The 20,271-nt window shown below is 44.0% G+C and overlaps 2 protein-coding genes across 2 annotated transcripts; both read right to left on the bottom strand.

Annotated features, from left to right (window-relative positions):
• Nucleotides 1-1,154: 1,154 nt before the first annotated feature.
• Nucleotides 1,155-3,724, bottom strand: LOC146501215 (thrombomodulin-like). The gene has a single exon (XM_085133147.1). It carries the CDS (start codon nucleotides 3,505-3,507, stop codon nucleotides 1,885-1,887), a length of 1,623 nt encoding a protein of 540 aa, XP_084989273.1. The 5' UTR covers nucleotides 3,508-3,724; the 3' UTR covers nucleotides 1,155-1,884.
• A 1,653-nt stretch (nucleotides 3,725-5,377) lies between these two features.
• LOC146501214 (thrombomodulin-like) lies at nucleotides 5,378-8,588 on the bottom strand. The gene has a single exon (XM_085133148.1). It carries the CDS (start codon nucleotides 8,310-8,312, stop codon nucleotides 6,792-6,794), a length of 1,521 nt encoding a protein of 506 aa, XP_084989274.1. The 5' UTR covers nucleotides 8,313-8,588; the 3' UTR covers nucleotides 5,378-6,791.
• Between the last annotated feature and the right edge of the window lie 11,683 nt (nucleotides 8,589-20,271).

Raw genomic sequence — 20,271 nt, 5'->3', positions numbered from 1 at the left:
TCACATGTACAGACCCAACATCTGATTTAGAAACGTGAGGACGTGTAAGCTTAAAATCCAGTTTATTAAATCCCATTGAGCAGTCTTTACCTTTAAATCGAACCTCTTCTTTCTCTTACGTCTTTCTCCATCTCTGAGTGAAGTTAACTCTCTTTTCTCTCGCTGGGAAAAACAGCAGCTGGGCCTTTAGCAACACACCGAAAAAACAACTTTTAACCACTGACTTTGGATCTGTGTTTATGTGACATTATGACGCTAACAGTAATGTATTAAAGCAAAAATAATGAGCCTGTTTTGGAAATGTAAGACGTAAGCACAGATATTGGTGTAAAAAGGTTAAGTAGTGCATGTTCTGTCAGTCCTTAGAATCGTCATCTCTCCATCCTCCCATGCAGCCTCCCTGTGTGACTCATCACTGGAAACACTGGGTCCTTCCTGAGGCTGTAAGTCACCCTTTTCTCCACATCATGGCGCAGTCAAGCTGTGCATGAAAACAAGGAAGGCCATTGCGCTTCTTTTCACCACTGCCAAGACAAACGTCTTAACCAATCAATAAGATATTCCAGTAATTTCTGTCAGTTTATTTTTGTACTTTTGGTAAAACCCAACAGAAATTGTTTATGTTTTATATCATTTACTTATAAGGTGGCGAGTTTCAAACTTTTCTCCCTCCACATCATGTAGATGTTGTTCATATAAATAATCACACATCTCTGTGTGATTATTGACACTTGATTAAAGTTTGACACTTGATTAAAGTGTCAATCATTCATTGTCTAAGAAATAAGCACACAGACACCACACATCAGCACTGAGTGTATTACATGATGAAGAACTGCTTTAAATAAAATATTCTCCACTTACTTTTCATCATGGTGGCATATTTACAAGTGTGACATACTGCTAAATATTTATGCAGTTATTTATCTGACATTGACTCTTAATGTAGTCCCTAAAAACACTAAGCTTGACTTCACAAGTTAATGCTTCAGATGTTATAATACTGATGCAGGAAACATGAGTATGTTGAGTGGTTGCTGGAGCTAGTGTTCTTGTTGGGAAACTAACTGATTAATGCGTTTGTAAAGTTTATTAGGAAAATATGACAACGAGCACTTTCATCAGTGAGTTCATTTAAACAGGCCAAACACGTATTTCAGGAAAGAATGGTGAAATCCTTTTTATTTGTACACTTCCTTAGAAAAATTAATGTGGGGTTGCATTCAATTCTCAAGAACACAATTTATCACAGTTGCTCAAATTTCCACTGAAATGACCCTTCTCCTCTCTCCCCTCCTTCTGTGGCACTCTTCTTTATCTGCCTCTGAGATTGTTCCCATTCGATATTGGTATCAAGCGTGAGCTCATGCTGGCTTATAGTGAAGGTATTTCCGGTCATTATATTTAGTAAATGACGTCTGTGCTGTATGTTTAACTTCTGCTTCCTGATGCCAGCTTTGTGCAAAAACTGTTTACAGTAAGATCAAACAAGATCTGCAAACTATTTCCAACAAGGCAAAAGTGTTTAAGGTTTTGCCAACAAAGTGAGCGCTTTAGTGGTGGGTTCAGGGTGCTGTGCATTCAAAGGGTGACATGCTGTTTTCTATCGATTCAGAAAAAAGGTTAAAGGGAAAAAGAAGCCCCAGACATTTACATTTTAAAAACATTTATTAATATTTTAGAATTTGAAGTCCTTTGTCATCACATGGCATCTGTACCTGAATGGTAAATAAAATGAAGGCGTGTCCTTCCACAGAGAAAACTGTTTGTAATATTTCTGCAGTGCTGTGGACACTTTCCCTTCCACTGCAATGCGATCTGCAAAGTTCCGGTAAACCTCTCACTGTACATTCACGTGTCATGCTTAAACCGTCTCTGCTTGGCTCAGCTTTCACCTTTCACTTGATGGAAGCCGTGATCCTCCTCAGCTTTGAGCGCAATGCTGTTCGTCCTCTTCGCCCTGCGTCTGATGGCGCGATCCGCCAGAAAGACCACGAGAACGATAAAAACCGCAGTGAAAATTATTATTCCCACCAGACCCCCCGGTGGCACCCCCGAGGGCTGCCTGGTTGGATCTGGATGTGGTACCGATACGGTAGTGGGAGTGTCCGGTGCTGATGTCCCTTCAGAGCTGTCGTCGTCGCTTTCTACGCACTTGTATCCGTCGACTAGCACATATCCCAGAGAGCAGAAGCACGCGTAGCTCCCGAATGTGTTCTTACATTTCTGTTCGCAGTAAAGGTCACTGCATTCGTCCATGTCTATGCACACGGTACTGTCCCCTCTCTCCTCGGCTACGTAGCCGTCGGGACAGTAACACTGGAACTTGTTGTTCGGGTCACACTCCGCGGGGCATTCCTCCTTCCCGCAGAACAGTTTGCACTTATTCGCTGACTTCGGGTCCACTCGGTATCCATCATAACACGAGCACTTGTAGCTACCGTGGGTGTTGTGACACTCATGCTCACACGGACCAGACACGCACTCGTTCACGTCGACGCACTGGCCGTTGCGCGTGGAGTATCCCGCCTTGCAGATGCATTCGAACCCGCCGGGTTTGTTGACGCACACGGAGTTCTCCCCGGGACACTGCCGCGGGTCGTTGCAGTCATTGAAGTCCACGCACGACCTGCCGTCACCCGCCAGCTGAAAGCCACGATCACACGTGCACGCGTAGGAGTCTCCGTTCATGTAGCAGATCTGCTCGCAGCTCAGCGCCAGACACGGGTCTCCCACGAGCTCCTGCTCGCAGGTCACTTTATTCGCAGGATTCAGGGTTTTTCCTGGTGGGCAGTAGCACGAAGGCATCTTGTTAGGACTCTCCGTGCATTTATACTCACACCCACCTTCGTCCATCTCGCAGTTCCAGGGCGCCGGCTGCCACATCTCTGCGTAGCACAGATATTTGGTCTTAGATGGCATCCGGAGAGCGATGCTTCCAGGAGGCGCAGACAGCAATTCTCTGACCACAAACCCATACGGAGTGGTGTACGTGACAGTCTCTCCCGGTGACTCTTGACTTTGGCACATGCCAACGCTGGTGTACTCACAGAGAAACCCGGCGGCCTGATCCTGGCACGGTTTCTGGCTCCACCTGAAGTCCAATTCTGGGGAAACTGAGACGCAGCGCTGAGAAGAGCAGTTCATGTTAAAGTCTGGCAGCCAGTTTGAGAAGTCACTCTCGTCGTCTTTAGTCACCCACTCGTAGCCCCTCAGCCTGGCAACGGGGTCTGGGCAGCGGAGGGGTCGATGTAAACCGATCCAGAAGCTCCCCTTAAAGTTTCCCAGCAGAACAGAAAGAACATCGTGTGCTACAGATGAGCGCACGGTCATTAGTTGCCCCTCTTGATCTCTACATTCATTTTGCGCTCTGCTGAAATCGCTCGGGTCTCTGAACACAGCAAAACACTGGTTATCGATGCAGTACCCCCCACTCGGGGCTATACTGCCGACTCTGTTCACCAGCGAGAGCAGCAGCAGGACCGCCAACTGCAGGACAGGATTCATGTTTGACCCTCGGCTGTCTTCCTTTAAGTTTATGTGCGTCCCGTCAGATTATGGGCCTGTTTGTGTGAAGAACCCTTTAGCTGGCATTTATAGCCCATCAACTCCATGTCAGTGTCCCGACAGAGGAAGGAAGTCGCTCTTAATCAGCCGGCTGCTCCTCACTTTGTCCCTCAGCTCTCTGAGCGGGCTAGACCACATCCCCACAATTACGCACGGCTTTTACGCACGTACGCAGCGAAGCCGTGGGCGCGTAAGGGGGCGGAGGTCATCAAACGGACCCCTCCCCTCTGTTTGCAATAAACCCCTCCCATCTCTCTCTATGTGGCATGTCTGTTATCGAGCAGCATTTCTGGGGTCAGATGTTTTACCCCCGCTTCCCTCAGGTTTTACAGTTTTACATGTTTTTTGGGCATTCAAGTATAACTATCTCACAACAAGGTAGAATAGGAACGAAATTAACAGCTGTAAAGTGTTGACTTTCATGTAAGACAAGCGATAAGCCTTTTAAAAGCAGAATTCCATGCATTTTTGCTTGCCTCTGTTGTTGTGTGCTCTATGATGCCCTCAGAGCAGGCCCAAGTTGTTATGGAGCCCTGCGCATAGTTTGATTTGAAGCTTTTCCGTCAGCTTGACCAAAGAGGACATATCAAATGCAATTTAACACAAACCTAAAAATCATTTTCTTATATAAAAAGGATAGAAAAGAAAAGTTGAAAGACCAACTATTTGTAGGGAAAAGAGCTCTTCACTTTTCAGAGATGGAATAAAAACAACAAATATGTCATATTAAAAGCAAATGCATTTGTTAGTGATAAACACATCTCACAGGCTAGTCCATATTAATCTGTAGGAAACACTCACCTGTTGTTCTGTCGTCATGGGGGAGCATCACGGGCGGCTTTGTTGTTGTTTGTTGCTTCCAAATATTCTGACAGTGCTCCTGGGGACACGTGATGGAATGAGTTGAGTTTATTTTAAAAACTTATTGCAAACTGTAACTTTTGCAAGGGAACAAGACCCAAAGCCGGTCTTACTAAACGAAACAGCTAACTGAAGTGTAACAATTTTGGACTATAACTGCAAAGAAATCAGAGGTTCTGTTTCATAAAGACACAATGCAGGTTACACAGCACGTCAGTGGGATATGCTGAGGATCAGAGGACATCCCTCTGAGTATGTGACTAGCACAGTCCGTCGGGTCAGGAATCCATGGTTACATTTCATTCCAGAAAAAGCAGCCAAATCAGTAACAACTTATCCTTACAGTATAACTTTAGCTAATGCAGCGTTTTTACATTACAGGATGAAAGCATCAGGACTAACACGACTCACACATGAACATCACATCTGTTCTCTGGTCTGCTTGTTTGAGTCTTATCTTTAATAAGGTCATAAAATACAGTAATTGTTGATGGAAACATACCTTCATCCCCCTGCATTTGTTCCCTTCGTGTTATCTTTTGCTTTTCACACCAGAGGCGTACATCTTTTTTTCCCACTGCTAACACTGACAATGTGTCTGAGTGTGACCCCAGCTCTGACACAGACAGCAGAAATGGTAAAACCGGAGAAATGATAACACATTTATCAAAATATTTCACTTTGGTTTGCATGATCACTGATTTATCACATGCAAAACAAGTGCACATTTATCAGCCCGTCTTGTGTGACTTTAAAGGACTCTTGAGTTCCCCAAAGAGTCCTGTGGCCTTTGGACCAGTGTGAATGTTTATTGTTATGTCTTATTAGTATTTTAAGTATTTTATTTATTGAATTTTATTGTTTTATTTATATTTTGATATGGCTAGGGATGATGCAATGATCGGGGACCATGCTTAATTTCGTTGTACCTGTGACAATGACAATAAAGTTTCTGATTCTGAAAGTTAACAATTTAATAGCAATTTAAACAGTGTTACACCAGGTTTGTCTAAAAAAATAAAATATAAGGAAAGAAAAAAGGGTAGTATTGACTCCAACAATAGCAAAGACAGTAACAAGTGAAAGCTAACAGTTGTGGTATTTTATATACAAAACCATAGCAGCACAGATTTACATTCATCAGTCCAGATCGCTCTGTTACACAGCAAAGACCATAACATTCAACCTCGTATGATGCGAGCATTAGGATTGCACAGACATGACAAAATGCTTGTTTCTGATAAAGAGTCTCCATTAGAATGCTATTTCTTCCCTCTTTTATTCAAGGGAATTTTTTTATGGACATTCCTCATGTCCATAAAAAATAAACATAAAAATCAAAGTTTTACATCCAGTGAAATCCTACATAAAGAGAATTTGGCGATTCACTCCAAAATGTCTTTTGTTTGGGGCCAATTTTGTGAGCAAACGTCAGTCAGGGTAAGTCGTTAAGGCAACAAAGAGCAACTGTAGCTCCTTCAAAACTGGAGAGTGACCAAGGTTTGACTTCTCAAATACAAAAGCATTTTCTTGAGGACTAATAAGATGGCTCGCCTTGTAACAGCATGGCTGTTATGAGCTTGTTTGGAATGGGACTCTAGCTATAGATAAACTTTTCAGTACCATTACTGTTAGATTTCTTCCATCATAGTATCATTCATACATTACTGCAAACTGTCGGTAATTTATAGAGTTCCACCTGTGCCAAAAGGATGTCTGAATATATCCGATGAAGCATTTGTTTCTGCTCTTCAACTCTGAATCGAATCCTGAATTAATCTGTGCCACACTAACAAACAGACTGTGCGTGATGATTTTTCACATCACATCTTCCATTTTTTGCAGTTCCATCTGATATTTAATTGAAAACTATTTTTTGTATATTTTTCTGGATTTTGTTTGAGCAGTTTTTGAAAAATGAATTCTTATTCTGGATATTATTACATACAATTCAAAAATATGTTTTCTTTACAAATAACTAGAAGAAAGACATCGAGCGGCACATCGGCCCACGTGCTGAACAATGCAGGAGAGCAAAATTAAAGGTGCTGTGAGGGTTAACACAAACAGCCTGCACGCGAAAACAATTTTGCTCAAAGTAAAGAAATAAATGACTCCACGCTTGTCAGCATAATTTTGGCACTAATGACACCCCATAAACTGAGCGGACTGTGTTTTAGTGGAATACAAACCACAGGCCAGTAGCTGTGCTCCCATGTAGAAAACATTCAGATGAATATCTTAATGTGCAGCGTCTATACTCTAAATTTACAATGTGCCATTTATTGCAGTGCTGGGCTATGAAGCCTCTCCGCGGAGAAACCAGTGCGTTTGACTTGAAATGAAGGCTCAGCTGTGCGACTTCACAGGTTCAGTTCAAGTTTCTGGGTGTCACTTTTAATCTGCTTGTCGAAGGACAGCCTCTTGTAGGTCTCCGTGGTCACCTGCTGCAGATAGAAGATATCTATATCTGGTCGTTTGAGGGGCGGGAGTTCAAGACTGCCGCAACGTCTAAAGATGTTCCGGAGCAGGAAAACCAGCAGCACGCCAACCAGCACGATGAACACGGCGATGCCCAGGACGCTGCCGGTTTTGATGTAGGGGGGCAGTGAAGCCGGGTGAGCGCTGGCCGGCTCGCCGGTTGATGTGACGCTCAGAGAGGAAGAGCCCGAGCCATCGTCTTCTTCCTCCTGCTCCTCGGACAGGCTCACGCACTTGCCATTGTCCCGCAGCTGGAAGCCTTCGCGGCAGCGACACCTGTAGCCACCGAAGAGGTTTTCACACACGTGGTCACACATACGCTGAGCCTTGCATTCGTCTATATCTGTGCAAAAGTCTGTGCCGTTCACGTTGTCTTTAACGTAGCCATCGAGGCATTCGCAGCTGCCTCCTCCCGAGCTGCATCTGCAGTCCCTCTCGGTGCAGTTCAGCGTGCACTTGGTGGGGTCTGACGGTGACACCATGAAGTCGCGCCGGCACACACACCGGTACTCCCCGTTGACTTTATCGCAGTAGTGCTCGCAGGATTTACAGATCGTTAGATTTAGGCACTCTCCCTCCTCCAAAACGAAGCCGTGAAATCTGCACCTGCACTCATGGCCCTTGCGCGTACTCACACACACCTGATCAGCTGTACATGCCTTACATTCATCCGCCTCCACGGAGCTCTTGCCCCCCTGGCCCAGGTCGTGACCCTCCCGCTGGGATCCTTGCGCGCACTCTGTGCACGGGCCCGTGGAGCAAGAGACGTTATTACGATGGAGGACGAGCCCGGCGGGACAGACGCAGCCGGGTACTGAAGAATCGCACTTGTGCTCGCAGCCTCCACCCATCACCTCACAGTTCCACGGAGCTTTCTGCCACTTGTCGTAGCACAAGTGCTTCGAGTCTGGATGTTTACCGCCGAGCTTTCGTTCTTCAGCCGTGGTTCCCAGTGGAAAAACCTCCGAATAACCGAACTTAAAGGTCTCTAAGGTGTAGCTCACAGCTGTGCCTGGCGACGCATTCAATGGACTGCAATACTCGGTCATCTGGCAGAAAAATCCGTCCAGCTTTTGGTCTCGACACGGAGCCCTCACCACTGTGGCGCCCTGTCCCTCCATCACGGAGACCACGGGGCAGTTCGGACCCGTCTCGTCGCTACTCTGGAGCCAATATTTACCGCGGAGTCTGGTTAGAGTCGTTAAATCACCGAGTTCTTCCTTGGAGTTGAACTGATATAAGCTTCCAGAATATTTCTCACACGTTTCTTTGGCGCCTCGAAGATCCACGGGAACGTCGAAAGCACACAATGCCTTCTTGGAACAACGTACGAGCGGAGAGAGGAGCGCTTCCTGCAGCCCGCAGAGGAAAAGCAGAGAGAAAAGAAGCATTCTTGGAATCATGGTGCCGATCTTAAAAAGGCCTCCGATTGTTACCCCGGTGGCGTGAACGTCTGTGTTTGACGATCTGAAGCTGATACAGCGGCTGAAAGCTGAGCATAGTCCCCATTTATAAAAGCGTCGACCTGTTTTTTCTCTTCTCCTTCGTTTTTTCCTCCCCTCAGGTCCAGGCGAGGAAGGAAGTTCAGTCCGGTCCGTCTGATTGCTCAGCCCCCACGCTCTCCAAAAGGCTTGCCCATCAAAACACGCGCTCACGAACTTTGAATAAGGTGAATTAAACCCGCACCCCCCCCCCTCTCGATTTGTACAAAAACGGGAAGCTTAAATCTCTGAGACGACTTGAAAATCTGCCCCTCAGAAACGGACATCACACGTTGTATTTGCGATTACGCGCGTTGAATTTAATGTAAAATGCCATGTTTGTATTTTAAATGATTGTGTGATATCTAAATAAGAATTCTTTAGGTGGAGGCAGTTAAAGTAAGTACCAACGCAAAAAACATGAGAAAAGTTCGAAATAGAGAGATCCTGTGCTCAGTACCAGCCTTTACAAATCAATAAAATAAAATAAAATAAAATAAAATAAAATAAAATAAAATAAAATAAGCGTCTTAGAAAGGCTGATTGCAAATTGTTCTTAAATATTTTAACACGATATTTGAAGAACTAAACGAACCGATGGAATTAAGGCTTATAATCATCATGAGTCATTCAAACGCTCAGGATAAATAGAGATTTATTAGTGTAAATAATCAACAGTATCGTTATTCAAATCTTAATTATTATATTTTACTTTACTTTTCTGCTTCTGCGTCATCGCAGACCCCATCAGCAGCTGGTCTTCCAACACAGAAAAAAATAGTGACTTGGTGGTTGCACATGTAGCTGTTAAAGAAGCAGATATTTCCTACAGGAACAGGGCCAGAGCTAAAGGTGGCCGTGACCACCTCAGACTGAAACGTAGCCACCCCACATTATCTGATTTTTTTCAGTAACAGACATTCAGCTGTCAGAATTTGGTTCGTCTGAGAGAAGGATCAATCAATCAATCAAATCTGTATTTCCAACATATAAGTAACAAGTTTTAATACACATAAAAAACAAATGAATATTAATTTTTCATCACATTCGCATGAAAAAAAAGTTGACAGTTTTCCAATGAAAAAGCCTTATCTACCTCCTGCTTTGAGTATACTGTCAGTTTAATAAATATTTATAAATATGTAAAAAAAAAAACCCACATACACACAATTGATATTTCTTTATAAACAGATCTTTAACTATTTTATAATAATAATAATGGATTGCATTTATAAAGCGCTTTACAATTCCACTATTCATTCACACACCAGTGATGAAGCTACATTGTAGCCACAGCCACCCTGGGGCGCACTGACAAAGGCGAGGCTGCCGGACACTGGCGCCACCGGGCCCTCTGATCACCACCAGTAGGCAACGGGTGAAGTGTCTTGCCCAAGGACACAACGACCGAGACTGTCGGAGCCGGGGCTCGAACCGGCAACCTTCTGGTTACAAGACGAACTCCCAACTCTTTGAGCCACGATCGCCACGATATTTAATGGTAAATATCCAAACTTACAGCTTTTTCTAAGATATTATTATATACAATAACCCAATAACCGAATTTAATGTACAGCAAGACCCTACCTCATCATGACAGTTTTTATTTATATAATTTTTATAAACTGATTTACATTTGTACATCACGACCATGTTTTTGGTTCAGATACACCCTTTCGCTAACACTAACTGCACCAGCTTGCCTTTTAAACTGGTTCTGGGCTCTGAAAGCTCCTTTCCGCCGCTCCCCCATTTGCAGGCGGTTGCCACAGCAGATGGACCCACACACTGGTGCAGATTTTTAAGCAGGATAGCCTTCCTGACACAACTCTTCCAGGGATTTGTGTCTCATGCAATACCAGGGATATTTTATGTGAAAGGCACACGTGTTAACCACTGCATTAAAAAACAGTCTTTTTCTCGTCTGATTCTGTGAAGTCTGTTTTGGAAAGGGGAAGGATTTAAAAAAAATACATAACAGGTGATTGGATGGATGAAAAAAATGGTTATCATCATATACCACAGGGTAACCAGTCAGATCAATGACCCATGAGGAGAGAAGAGGAAAAAACAGTTATGATGTGAGGAGCTTTAAAGGGCGTAGAGGTGTCAGCATAGCTGGCTGTGTAGTCAAACATGTCATTACAAAGTTCTTGCTCCCTGTAAGGAAAGATTGCATATACTGATTGGTCCAAACTTGATGTTCCAGGCTGAAGTCTGGAGAAATCGATTCTCTCATGACTGAGATCTCAGGAAGCTTGTGATAAGCTCCTCCAGTAAATTGTCTCATTCTAAGTACCTTAGAAACGTTAGATACTATCGGCAAAGCCAGAACATCTTACTATTCGTCACTGATTGAAGAAAATAAGAACAACCCCAGGTTTCTCTTCAGCTCTGTAGCCAGGCTGACTAACAGTCAGAGCTCTGTCGAGCCAACCATCCCTTTAACGTTAACTAGTAATGACTTCATGAACTTCTTCACAAATAAAGTTTTTATCATTAGAGAAAAAATTACCAATAATCATCCCACAGATGTAATATTATCTACAGCTACTCTTAGTACCATTGATGTTAAGTTAGACTCTTTTTCTCCAATTGATCTTTCTGAGTTAGCTTCAATAATTACTTCCTCCAAACCATCAACGTGTCTTTTAGACCCCATTCCTACAAAACTGCTCAAAGAAGTCCTGCCATTGATTAATGCTTCGATCTTAAATATGCACCTTGAAGCCAGGAGAACACCCTTAAGTTCAAGAATAGCCTCAGAGGCTGAGATGCAATTGTCTTATTTATGGTCAGAATAAATCAGTCATCAGTCGTAAGCTGGTATTCCCTCAGATAGGCAGGCTTTTCCTTAGAGTGGATGGTGCTTGCAGAGGAAATAGGAACAAGAGGGTTGAATAAACTTCCCATACTGCGACAGGATGCAGAAACAAAATGTGACTGCATTACATAAATGCGCTATGTTGTTGGTTGAGCTGCTTGGTTTCTAGGTGGAGTATCAGTCACAGGGATTAGAAGCACATCTGAATGATGCCCCCACTCATGCAAATATGGAGGATATATATATCAGTGCAGGACAGTTCAGAATTATGAGGAAATCATTGTGGAAACATGAGATCTGACTTATCGTTCTGACAGCAGGAGTATATGACACATTATAAAACTATGTGCAATCCACAGAGGTTGTAAGCATACTGCTATTTCAGCGGCTCCTTATTTCCCCCTGTGAAAGGGGTGTGGTGGGATGGGTGGAGGGGACGTGACCAAACTTCTTTGTTCACACCATAGGAAAAAAAATTAAAACCTGTGGAGTATTTTCATTGAAGTTCTGGACATTTAATTCACAGATGCTGACCTTTGCCAGCAGTGGGCAGCAGGCATTTAGTCCAACAAGCTGCAGGCGCTCCGTCAGCTTGGAAAAACCAGGGAACTCCGCCCTGCTGATAGCTGATATGGCCCGAAACCTGTTTTGTCTCAATCAAAGGGAGCTCTTGGCTTTGACTTTGTTTTCTCAGTCTGACCAGTTCAGTTTGTCCTTGTTGACCAATGTCCTGCTCACAGGTCGGTGTTTTCCATATTCTATGTAATTCCCATATATTAAATCCCATAATTACAATCACGATACAGCTCCATCTCAGTATATCTCCCATAATAATAATAATTATAATAATAATTATTATAATAATAACGGTGTTATCAGGATGATTCTGTGATGCACTGGAGGAAAATCACAGATCATGATAACCAATTGGTTATGATACAACAAATCATTTTTAAGTATGTTGTGGATATTTTGTTGACTCCATTTACATGTAGGGGATTTTCACATACTTCTCTGAAGAGGTATGTGCCACCGTGCCTACACCTCTTGCCCCTCCTTTGCCCCCCATGTAAAGTCTCTTAGATCCGCCACTGCACTACACAGTATTGAGTCAATACTTTAGCTCCACCTTTACCAGCTGCAACGTTAAAGGGACGTTCATCAGTGTATCCAGGGTCTAATAAGTAAAACTTTGATTCCCTCATTGCAAAAGTTCAAGACATTTGTGTCTGAAGTTGTTGGAGATTAGCATCCATGCACTTCTAGATGCATCCATCCAGTAATATAAGAAACTGTGCTGCTGAATGGTGTGTGGTACTAAAGCTTTCATTAAGTAATCGAGTATTTCTGCTCTGTCTGATTATTGCTTTTCTGCTAAGTAAAGGATGTGAGCACTTCTTCCATTGCTGCTCTGCCCAGTAGTCTATTTAAAACTAGCTAGAGCAGTTTGGCCTTAACTGCACCGTGAAGCCTTGTTTGTTTCCTGATGGCAGTGACAGACTTTCTGCTCCCCACTGCCGGTCAAATGTCCAGGTCAGCTTCTTCATCCTGTCGGAGGAGTGCAGGAAAACAAGCCATAATGTGATGGAATATGACAGTGTGTGTGGGAAAGCAATATGCAGTCATTAACATTCATCATGGTGCTGCTTTCTAGCCTCTTGTGTTGTTTTATAGCAGGCGCCCTGTTACACTTATAATTATTGTATCCTCAGACAGATCCATTATATAAACAGCGTTGATGCTGTCCCTCTTGATGACCTCATCAATCTCGCTAAACAGACATCACAGTGGTCTCCAGTACGCCCACTGTATAAAAGAACAAACCACAGCATACTTTCTGTGCAATTAAAGACCTCGGGTTAAACTTTCCCCGTCTTTAGAGACACTGAGAGAAATAAAATCATCACCCGTTGAAACCATCTGCTTCAACACGACGCAGCTCAGAACCGGTGAGGCTAACCCACAAACAGCATGATCCAAGTCTGGACAGACAACTGTGTGGAACCGTTTCCAGTTTTTGTAGACGGAGAACGTGTTCCACCCCTTCCTCACCAGAATCTAAACTCAGTGTGACCCTACCATAACTGTATGTAGCTGTATACACCTACCCACAGACGCCTTGATATTATAACTTAAATTCAGTCTCCACAGTCTCTAGACTACCTGCAGTCTACCTAGAGCTTCAGAGGCGGATGCGATGTTAGGGAAGCCCAACATGGTTGGATACGATGTGTATTTGAGGTTTGATGTGTCGGTATTTCAGGAAAATAGTAAATAGTAAAAAAAAATAGTAAAAAACCCACAGACAGGTACCTGTCAGGTAAACCTGTGCTCATCCCGTAAATCCTGCTCACTAGGAGGAGTCGTTACCTCCCAGAAGGTGGTAGCACATGAGAACTAGAAAAGTGTAAACTAATAATCCTTTCTCACCATAATACATCTTGGAGAGGTAAGAGTGGGCCAGCTAACAAGGCTGAAAAAGTTGTGGCTTCGAGACCCAAAAGGAAGCTTTGTTTCTTCTGCCACAAACCTGGACAGCTTGTTGCTAACTGTTTGAAGCTGAAACTCAAACAGAAAGCGCACTCAAAGCAAAAAGGGCCTGCTTTGAGAAAAGTCAGTCGTGGTTCTCAAACTGAAAAGGTTGTCAGGCCCAGCAAAGGACCACACTTGGGGCATAGTTGTTTAAGGGGCTCCTGTGGTCAGTGTAAGGGGTCAACTCACCCTGAGCTGCCGCTGGTTCACCATTTCTCAGATCATTTCTCAGGTCCTATTTATTTATACGGAATAAATAAAGGTTTACAGTCCCAACAATATATGTAAAGGGCAGAGCAGCTCATAATAAGAGTGCAATCATTTCAGTGTGTGTTGTTCAGATAAAGTAGCGAAGAACCAAACCAGTTTCTAAATGAAATGAGCAAGAGGTCGTAAAACCTGCTTTTTCTCTCTTTGGATCAGAGTACACACTAAAAGTGCAGGACAAAAAACGTAATAAAGTTTTTTGTCCTGCACTTTTATCACACCTGAGTGGTCGTGGATGTCAACTTTATTAATGAGACTTGACTCAAACCCTGTGTCTGCCTTCAAAGCTCATCTTTTTGTCCAGTGACGCTACAGCAGCTGCCCTCATCTTAACATCAGCACAGCCCAGACTTCCATCCCCAACTCAGTAGGTGTGAGCGGGCAGCGGGTGGCTGCTCGCTCATATCGCAGAGGAAAAGGAAACTGTTTCCATGTCCTGGATGAAGATGAAAGGAAGGAGTGCTGAGGTTAGTTCAGCCACACCTACATGCATGCAATCTTATCTAAACATAAGGACATAGTCACTTACTGTGTGTGTGAGAGACAGTGAATGTGTGTATTTGTGTACACACACATGCCACTTTCATTTATCTGTCGTCCTGTTCCAGCCACACCCAGAGCTTAGTCAGTACCCGAGGAACTGACTAAGCTCTGCTATGTGACGGTCTGCCCCGCACACATGCAGATGCCCATGACCACCCAGAGGACTTCTCCTGTTCTCCAGAGAGTGGCTAGACTTTCTGTAAACACCACACACACATTGAGAGGACAAATTGATCCTTTATAATCAAAAACTGAAATATTTTAGCATACAGCTGCTGTTTAAGTAGAAGTAAATTCTGTCAGGAACTGGGTGGAGAGGAGGACAGAAGAAGTCCTTCAGTGTCAGCAGAGTCAGAGCAGAGCCGTTAGGCTGATGTTCACCTGCTTGCATTTGGCTACACCAGAGTAGTTCACATTTATTTCTTTTGTCACATTTATTTAACCTTATTTATCTCTTATTGGACAGTTTGTCCTGTGTGAAAAAAGCTTTTGGGTTTCCTCCATAGTTGTAGGTGTTTTTGCTCACAACACCTCAAAAGTAAAAACTGTTTTTTCATGAATATTTTGCTATAATAATTTAGCAGCAGTGACTGCATTTTAAAAATGCCCTTTAAGTAAGTAGGTAAAGCTGATTGATGTAGCTCTTTTCACAGACACAAAGCCAGGAAAGTAAAAACTAACAATTACAAAAGATATAAAACAAAAATAAACCACAATTGTTGCAATACAAAACCTCGTTAAAACAGAATAAAGATAACATAAAAATACATAAATAAAGAAGGTCAACAGAAGATCTGGTTGAGCACAGACGTTTTGAACTGCTTTTTGAAGGAGTCGACTGAAAGGAAACACTGGTGCCACAGATTGAAAGGCTTCGATCTTGTCCAAAGGACAGATAACACATCATGAGCCTGTGAAGGAAGACTGCGGGCAGCTTTAACAAGTTGAGATGTTCTGGATCTTGAAAATCCATTGAACTAGTAGACTGGTTTGTCAGGGAGGCAGCATGTTAGCCAGATTACTGTATGTAAAGATTTTGTTGAGAAAAATGAATGCAGGCTTTAAAGCACTTTGAGTGCTCAGGTACAAAAGCACTGTACACAAAGCAGCCGGCTTACCGTTTACTCAGAGCAGCAGTAAAGCTCTGTGGCAAACTATGGCCAGTTGTGGGCATCTGGCTCCACAGGAAAGACCACAGACTTTTCATTTGTTTTCTCCTGAACTAAAGCAACATTTGGACCTCTGTATTGTGTATTTTTCAGTGTGTAACTGTTTGTTTACCATATGCATTTAAATGATGAGCCCCAGGTATGCTTGTGCACAATCTGACACATTCCTGCCAATAGTTTTAAAGTATTTCCTGGATCAGCTGGTAAACAGGCACAGAACTCTAACAACATGTTCAAAACATTAGCAAATGTTTTTACTTTTTCATTTTTAAGATAAATAAATAATCAGGCCCCATCTTATCTTAATGACCTTGTAGTACCATATCACCCTATTAGAGCACTTCGCTCTCGCTCTGCAGGCCTACTTATTGTTCCTAGAGTATTTAAAAGTAGAATGGGAGGCAGAGCCTTCAGTTTTCAGGCCCCTCTTCTGTGGAACCAGCTTCCAGTTTGGATTCAGGAGACAGACACTATCTCTACTTTCAAGATTAGGCTTCAAACTTTCCTTTTTGCTAAAGCATATAGTTAGGGCTGGACCAGGTGACCCTGAATCCTCCCTTAGTTATGCTGCAATAGACGTAGGCTGCCGGGGGATTCCCATGATGCATTGAGTTTTTCCTTTCCAGTCACCTTTCTCACTCACTATGTATTAACAGACCTCTCTGTGTTGAATCATATCTGTTATTAATCTCTGTCTCTCTTCCACAGCATGTCTTTATCCTGTCTTCCTTCTCTCACCCCAACCAATCACAGCAGATGGCCCCGCCCCTCCCTGAGCCTGGTTCTGCTGGAGGTTTCTTCCTGTTAAAAGGGAGTTTTTCCTTCCCACTGTCGCCAAAGTGCTGCTCATAGGGGTCATATGATTGTTGGGTTTTTCTCTGTAACTATTATTCTAGGCTCTACCTTACAATATAAAGCACCTTGAGGCGACTGTGTTGTGATTTGGCGCTGTGTAAATAAAATTTAATTTAATTGAACTGATATGCGTTTTGCTGGGTAACAGTAACCACAAACAAAAACTGTGTTTGGTCAAAAGCTGCACTTTGACATTTTGGTTAAAATCAATTGTTGTGTTTCAAAAACTGGAAATCTCCTTGAACATCACTGCTGCTCTCACAGGAAATGACTTCTTTAAAAAAGAGGAAAACCCATTTCCACTGCTGTCACAGTCTGAGGTATATTGTTGGCATTATTGTGACATGATATGACAAATAATGAGGCTTTTTTCAACACATTTTTTTTAAATAAGATGAGACAGACCAGAAAACCACAAAGTGGGAAACAGCCCGCTTAAAATATTGGGAAAAAAAAGATTTAACATCCCCAGCGGTAGACTACATCATGACAATGTTCACACAAAGCAGCAGAACATGGTGATCCTGTCCTGAGCTTCAAGCATTTGGACCAAATTTCAAAGCAGCCAGTCTCAGCTGGTAGGGATGCGTCTTGCTTTGCTTCTCGAGCCCTCGCTGACCTGTGAGGAACTTGCAGAGAGGATATTGTGTTTCACCATCTGAGCTACACAGATAAATATGCACGGCATAAATCATGCCCTGGGCTGCAGTGCGAGGGGGGGAAAGGTAGATCCACTGCCTCAATGGTAGGAAATGCTGGCCCAGCACTCTTGATCTCACATGCTTTCAGGTTAAACAAGCAAAAAATATTTCAGCATCATCATCATGGACATCATCTTTGTTTTAATTCCAGATTTTTCCCTTTTTGTTGGAGAAAGTCTCTGGTTCTTGTAATACCGACTCTACCAAAAGTTATTGTTTGACAGTTACATATCGTATCTAGCTTGAGATTTCCTGAATTAATGACGCTGGAGATTTTTGTGATGAGCTTTAGAGAAAATCCATCAGAACTGGACAGGAATACCTTTTATGAAAATGATCTTCGCATCTTCCAGTGTAGCTCAGATCAGCTTTACTACCTCACACAAGTCTCATATTGTTTTACACCAGACTCAAACAGTAATTCCCAGAACCTTGTATACACACATGCTGCCTAACGAATCAATTAAAACCAAACATTTTACGTTTATTTGACGATCTTTAATTTCGTAATCTTGAATTGGACTGTTAGGTTGAAACTGCTAAATGTTGTCATTGTGTTACTTAAATTTGTAAGCCTTGGTTCAAACTGTATGATCAAAGACATTCTTCTGTTTCTGTCCTTATTTAGTGAGGAGGTTTACTTCTTGCAGGCAGATGTTTGCCCTGGTGCAGGTGTGCAGCGGTCAGTGGAAGAATCCGCGAGTTTCTCTGTGAGTTTCCCATTACGTCGTAGCTACTCGGTGCTTGCTCGGAAGTTTAGGGGTTTTTTTCGCTGTAAAAAGAAGTTTTCTTCCCACGCACAACGGACACTAATGTTTTTGTCACTTTTTATGGAATCAAACTCAAAGTAAGGTCAGTACTTCCACGCTTTAAACGCTGCACGCTCATACTCTCTCTGCACTCGATATATGATCCATTGTTGATCTGCACACAGCTGTTGTCACCAACGTCGCACTCGCTTACGTCACTGTCATGAGACATTCTCGCAAAAAAAATCACAGTTTTAGTAACGTGGACAGCCCCCTTCTTTCTCCGTAGAAACTTTACTGAACAAACAATGAGTATAATAATGGATTGCATTTATATAGCGCTTTTCAAGGCACCCAAAGCGCTTTACAATGCCACTATTGATTCACTCTCACATTCACACACTGGTGGAGGCAGCTACAGTTGTAGCCACAGCTGCCCTGGGGCAGACTGACAGAGGCGAGGCTGCCATATCGCGCCATCGGCCCCTCTGGCCAACACCAGTAGGCGGTAGGTGAAGTGTCTTGCCCAAGGACATAACGACCAGGACAGAGAGTCCGGGGATCGAACCGGCAACCTTCCGGTTACAGATACGCAGATACGCGCTCATCATCTCCGGGCATGACGTGAGGAGAGCCTTCAAGAGAGTGAACACCAGGAAAGCAGCAGGATCAGACGACATCTCGGGTCGTATCCTCAGAGTCTGCGCATACCAGCTAGCTCCTGTGTTCACTGAGATATTCAACAAGATATTCAACTCTTTATCTCAGTTGGTGATCCCCACATGCTTCAAAGAGTCCATCATTTGAGGGTGACCGTGGCTCAGGGGGTTGGGAAGCGCATCTGTAACTGGAAGGTCGCCGGTTTGATCCCCGGGCTATCCAGGTCGTTGTGTCCTTGGGCAAGGACACAACGACCTGCTGTCTACTGGTGTTGGCCAGAGGGGCCGATGGCGCGATATGGCAGCCTCGCTTTTGTCAGTCTGCCCCACGGCAGCTGTGGCTACAACTGTAGCTGCCTCCACCAGTGTGTGAATGAATAGTGGCATTGTAAAGCGCTATATAAATCCAATCCATCATTGTTCCTGTCCCGAAGAAACCCCACCCTGCTTCTCTCAATGACTATCGTAGCCCCCACCTCAGTAGTGATGAAGTGCTTTGAACGCCTGGTCAGAGACTTCATCATTTCTTCACTACCAGACACACTGGACCCACTACAGCTCGCTTACCGTCCAAATCGTTCCACAGACGATCTCTCATCTCCTCCACACATCACTTACTCACTTGGACACTAGAAGGGGGAATTATGTTAAAATGCTCTTCATAGACTACAGCTCTGCATTTAATACCATAATTCCCTCCACACTCACCACCAAGCTGGAGCATCTGGGACTCAGCTCATCTATGTGTCAGTGGATCTCCAACTTCCTAACTGGCAGACCACAGGCAGTAAGGATGGACATGTCTCAGCCTCCACCACTCTCAGCACTGGAGCCCCCCAGGGGTGTGTTCTGAGCCCCCTGCTGTACTCTACACATATGACTGTGTGGCCACTACCAGCTCCACCACCATCATCAAGTTTGCTGACGACACCGTCGTGGTGGGCCTGATCTCTGACAACAACGAGGCGGCCTACCTGAAGGAGATTAGGAATCTGGAGAACTGGTGCCAGAGGAACAGCCTCCTTCTAAACGTCAGTAAGACAAAGGAGCTGATAGTGGACTTCAGCACTAAGCAGGAGAGGAACTACCAGACCCCCGTCATCAACGAGTGTCCAGTGGAGAGAGTGGACAGCTTCAAATACCTCGGAGTTCACATCACGCAGGACCTGTCATGGTCCTGTCACATCAACACCGTGGTGAAAAAGGCCCGACAGCGTCTCTACCACCTCAGACGCTTGAGAGACTTCCGACTGCCCCCCAAGGTGCTCAGGAACTTTTACTCCTGCACCATAGAGAGCATCCTGACGGGAAACATCTCAACCTGGTTCGGGAACAGCACCATGCAGGACAGACGAGCTCTACAGAGGGTTGTGCGTTCAGCTGAGCGCACCATCCGCTCAGAGCTCCCTGACCTGCACTCAATCTACAGCAGGCGGTGCTGGACCAAGGCCAGGAAGATCGTGAAGGACCTCAGCCATCCCAACAACGGACTGTTCTCTCTGCTGAGGTCAGGAAAGTGATTCTGCTCCCTGAAGACCAACACAGAGAGACTGAGGAGGAGCTTCTTTCTGCAGGCGATACG

The sequence above is a fragment of the Neolamprologus multifasciatus genome, chromosome 15 (assembly GCF_963576455.1).
Source record: "Neolamprologus multifasciatus chromosome 15, fNeoMul1.2, whole genome shotgun sequence".
In the NCBI taxonomy this organism is placed as follows: Eukaryota; Metazoa; Chordata; class Actinopteri; order Cichliformes; family Cichlidae; genus Neolamprologus; species Neolamprologus multifasciatus.
This window is presented reverse-complemented; position numbering and strand designations above follow the sequence as displayed.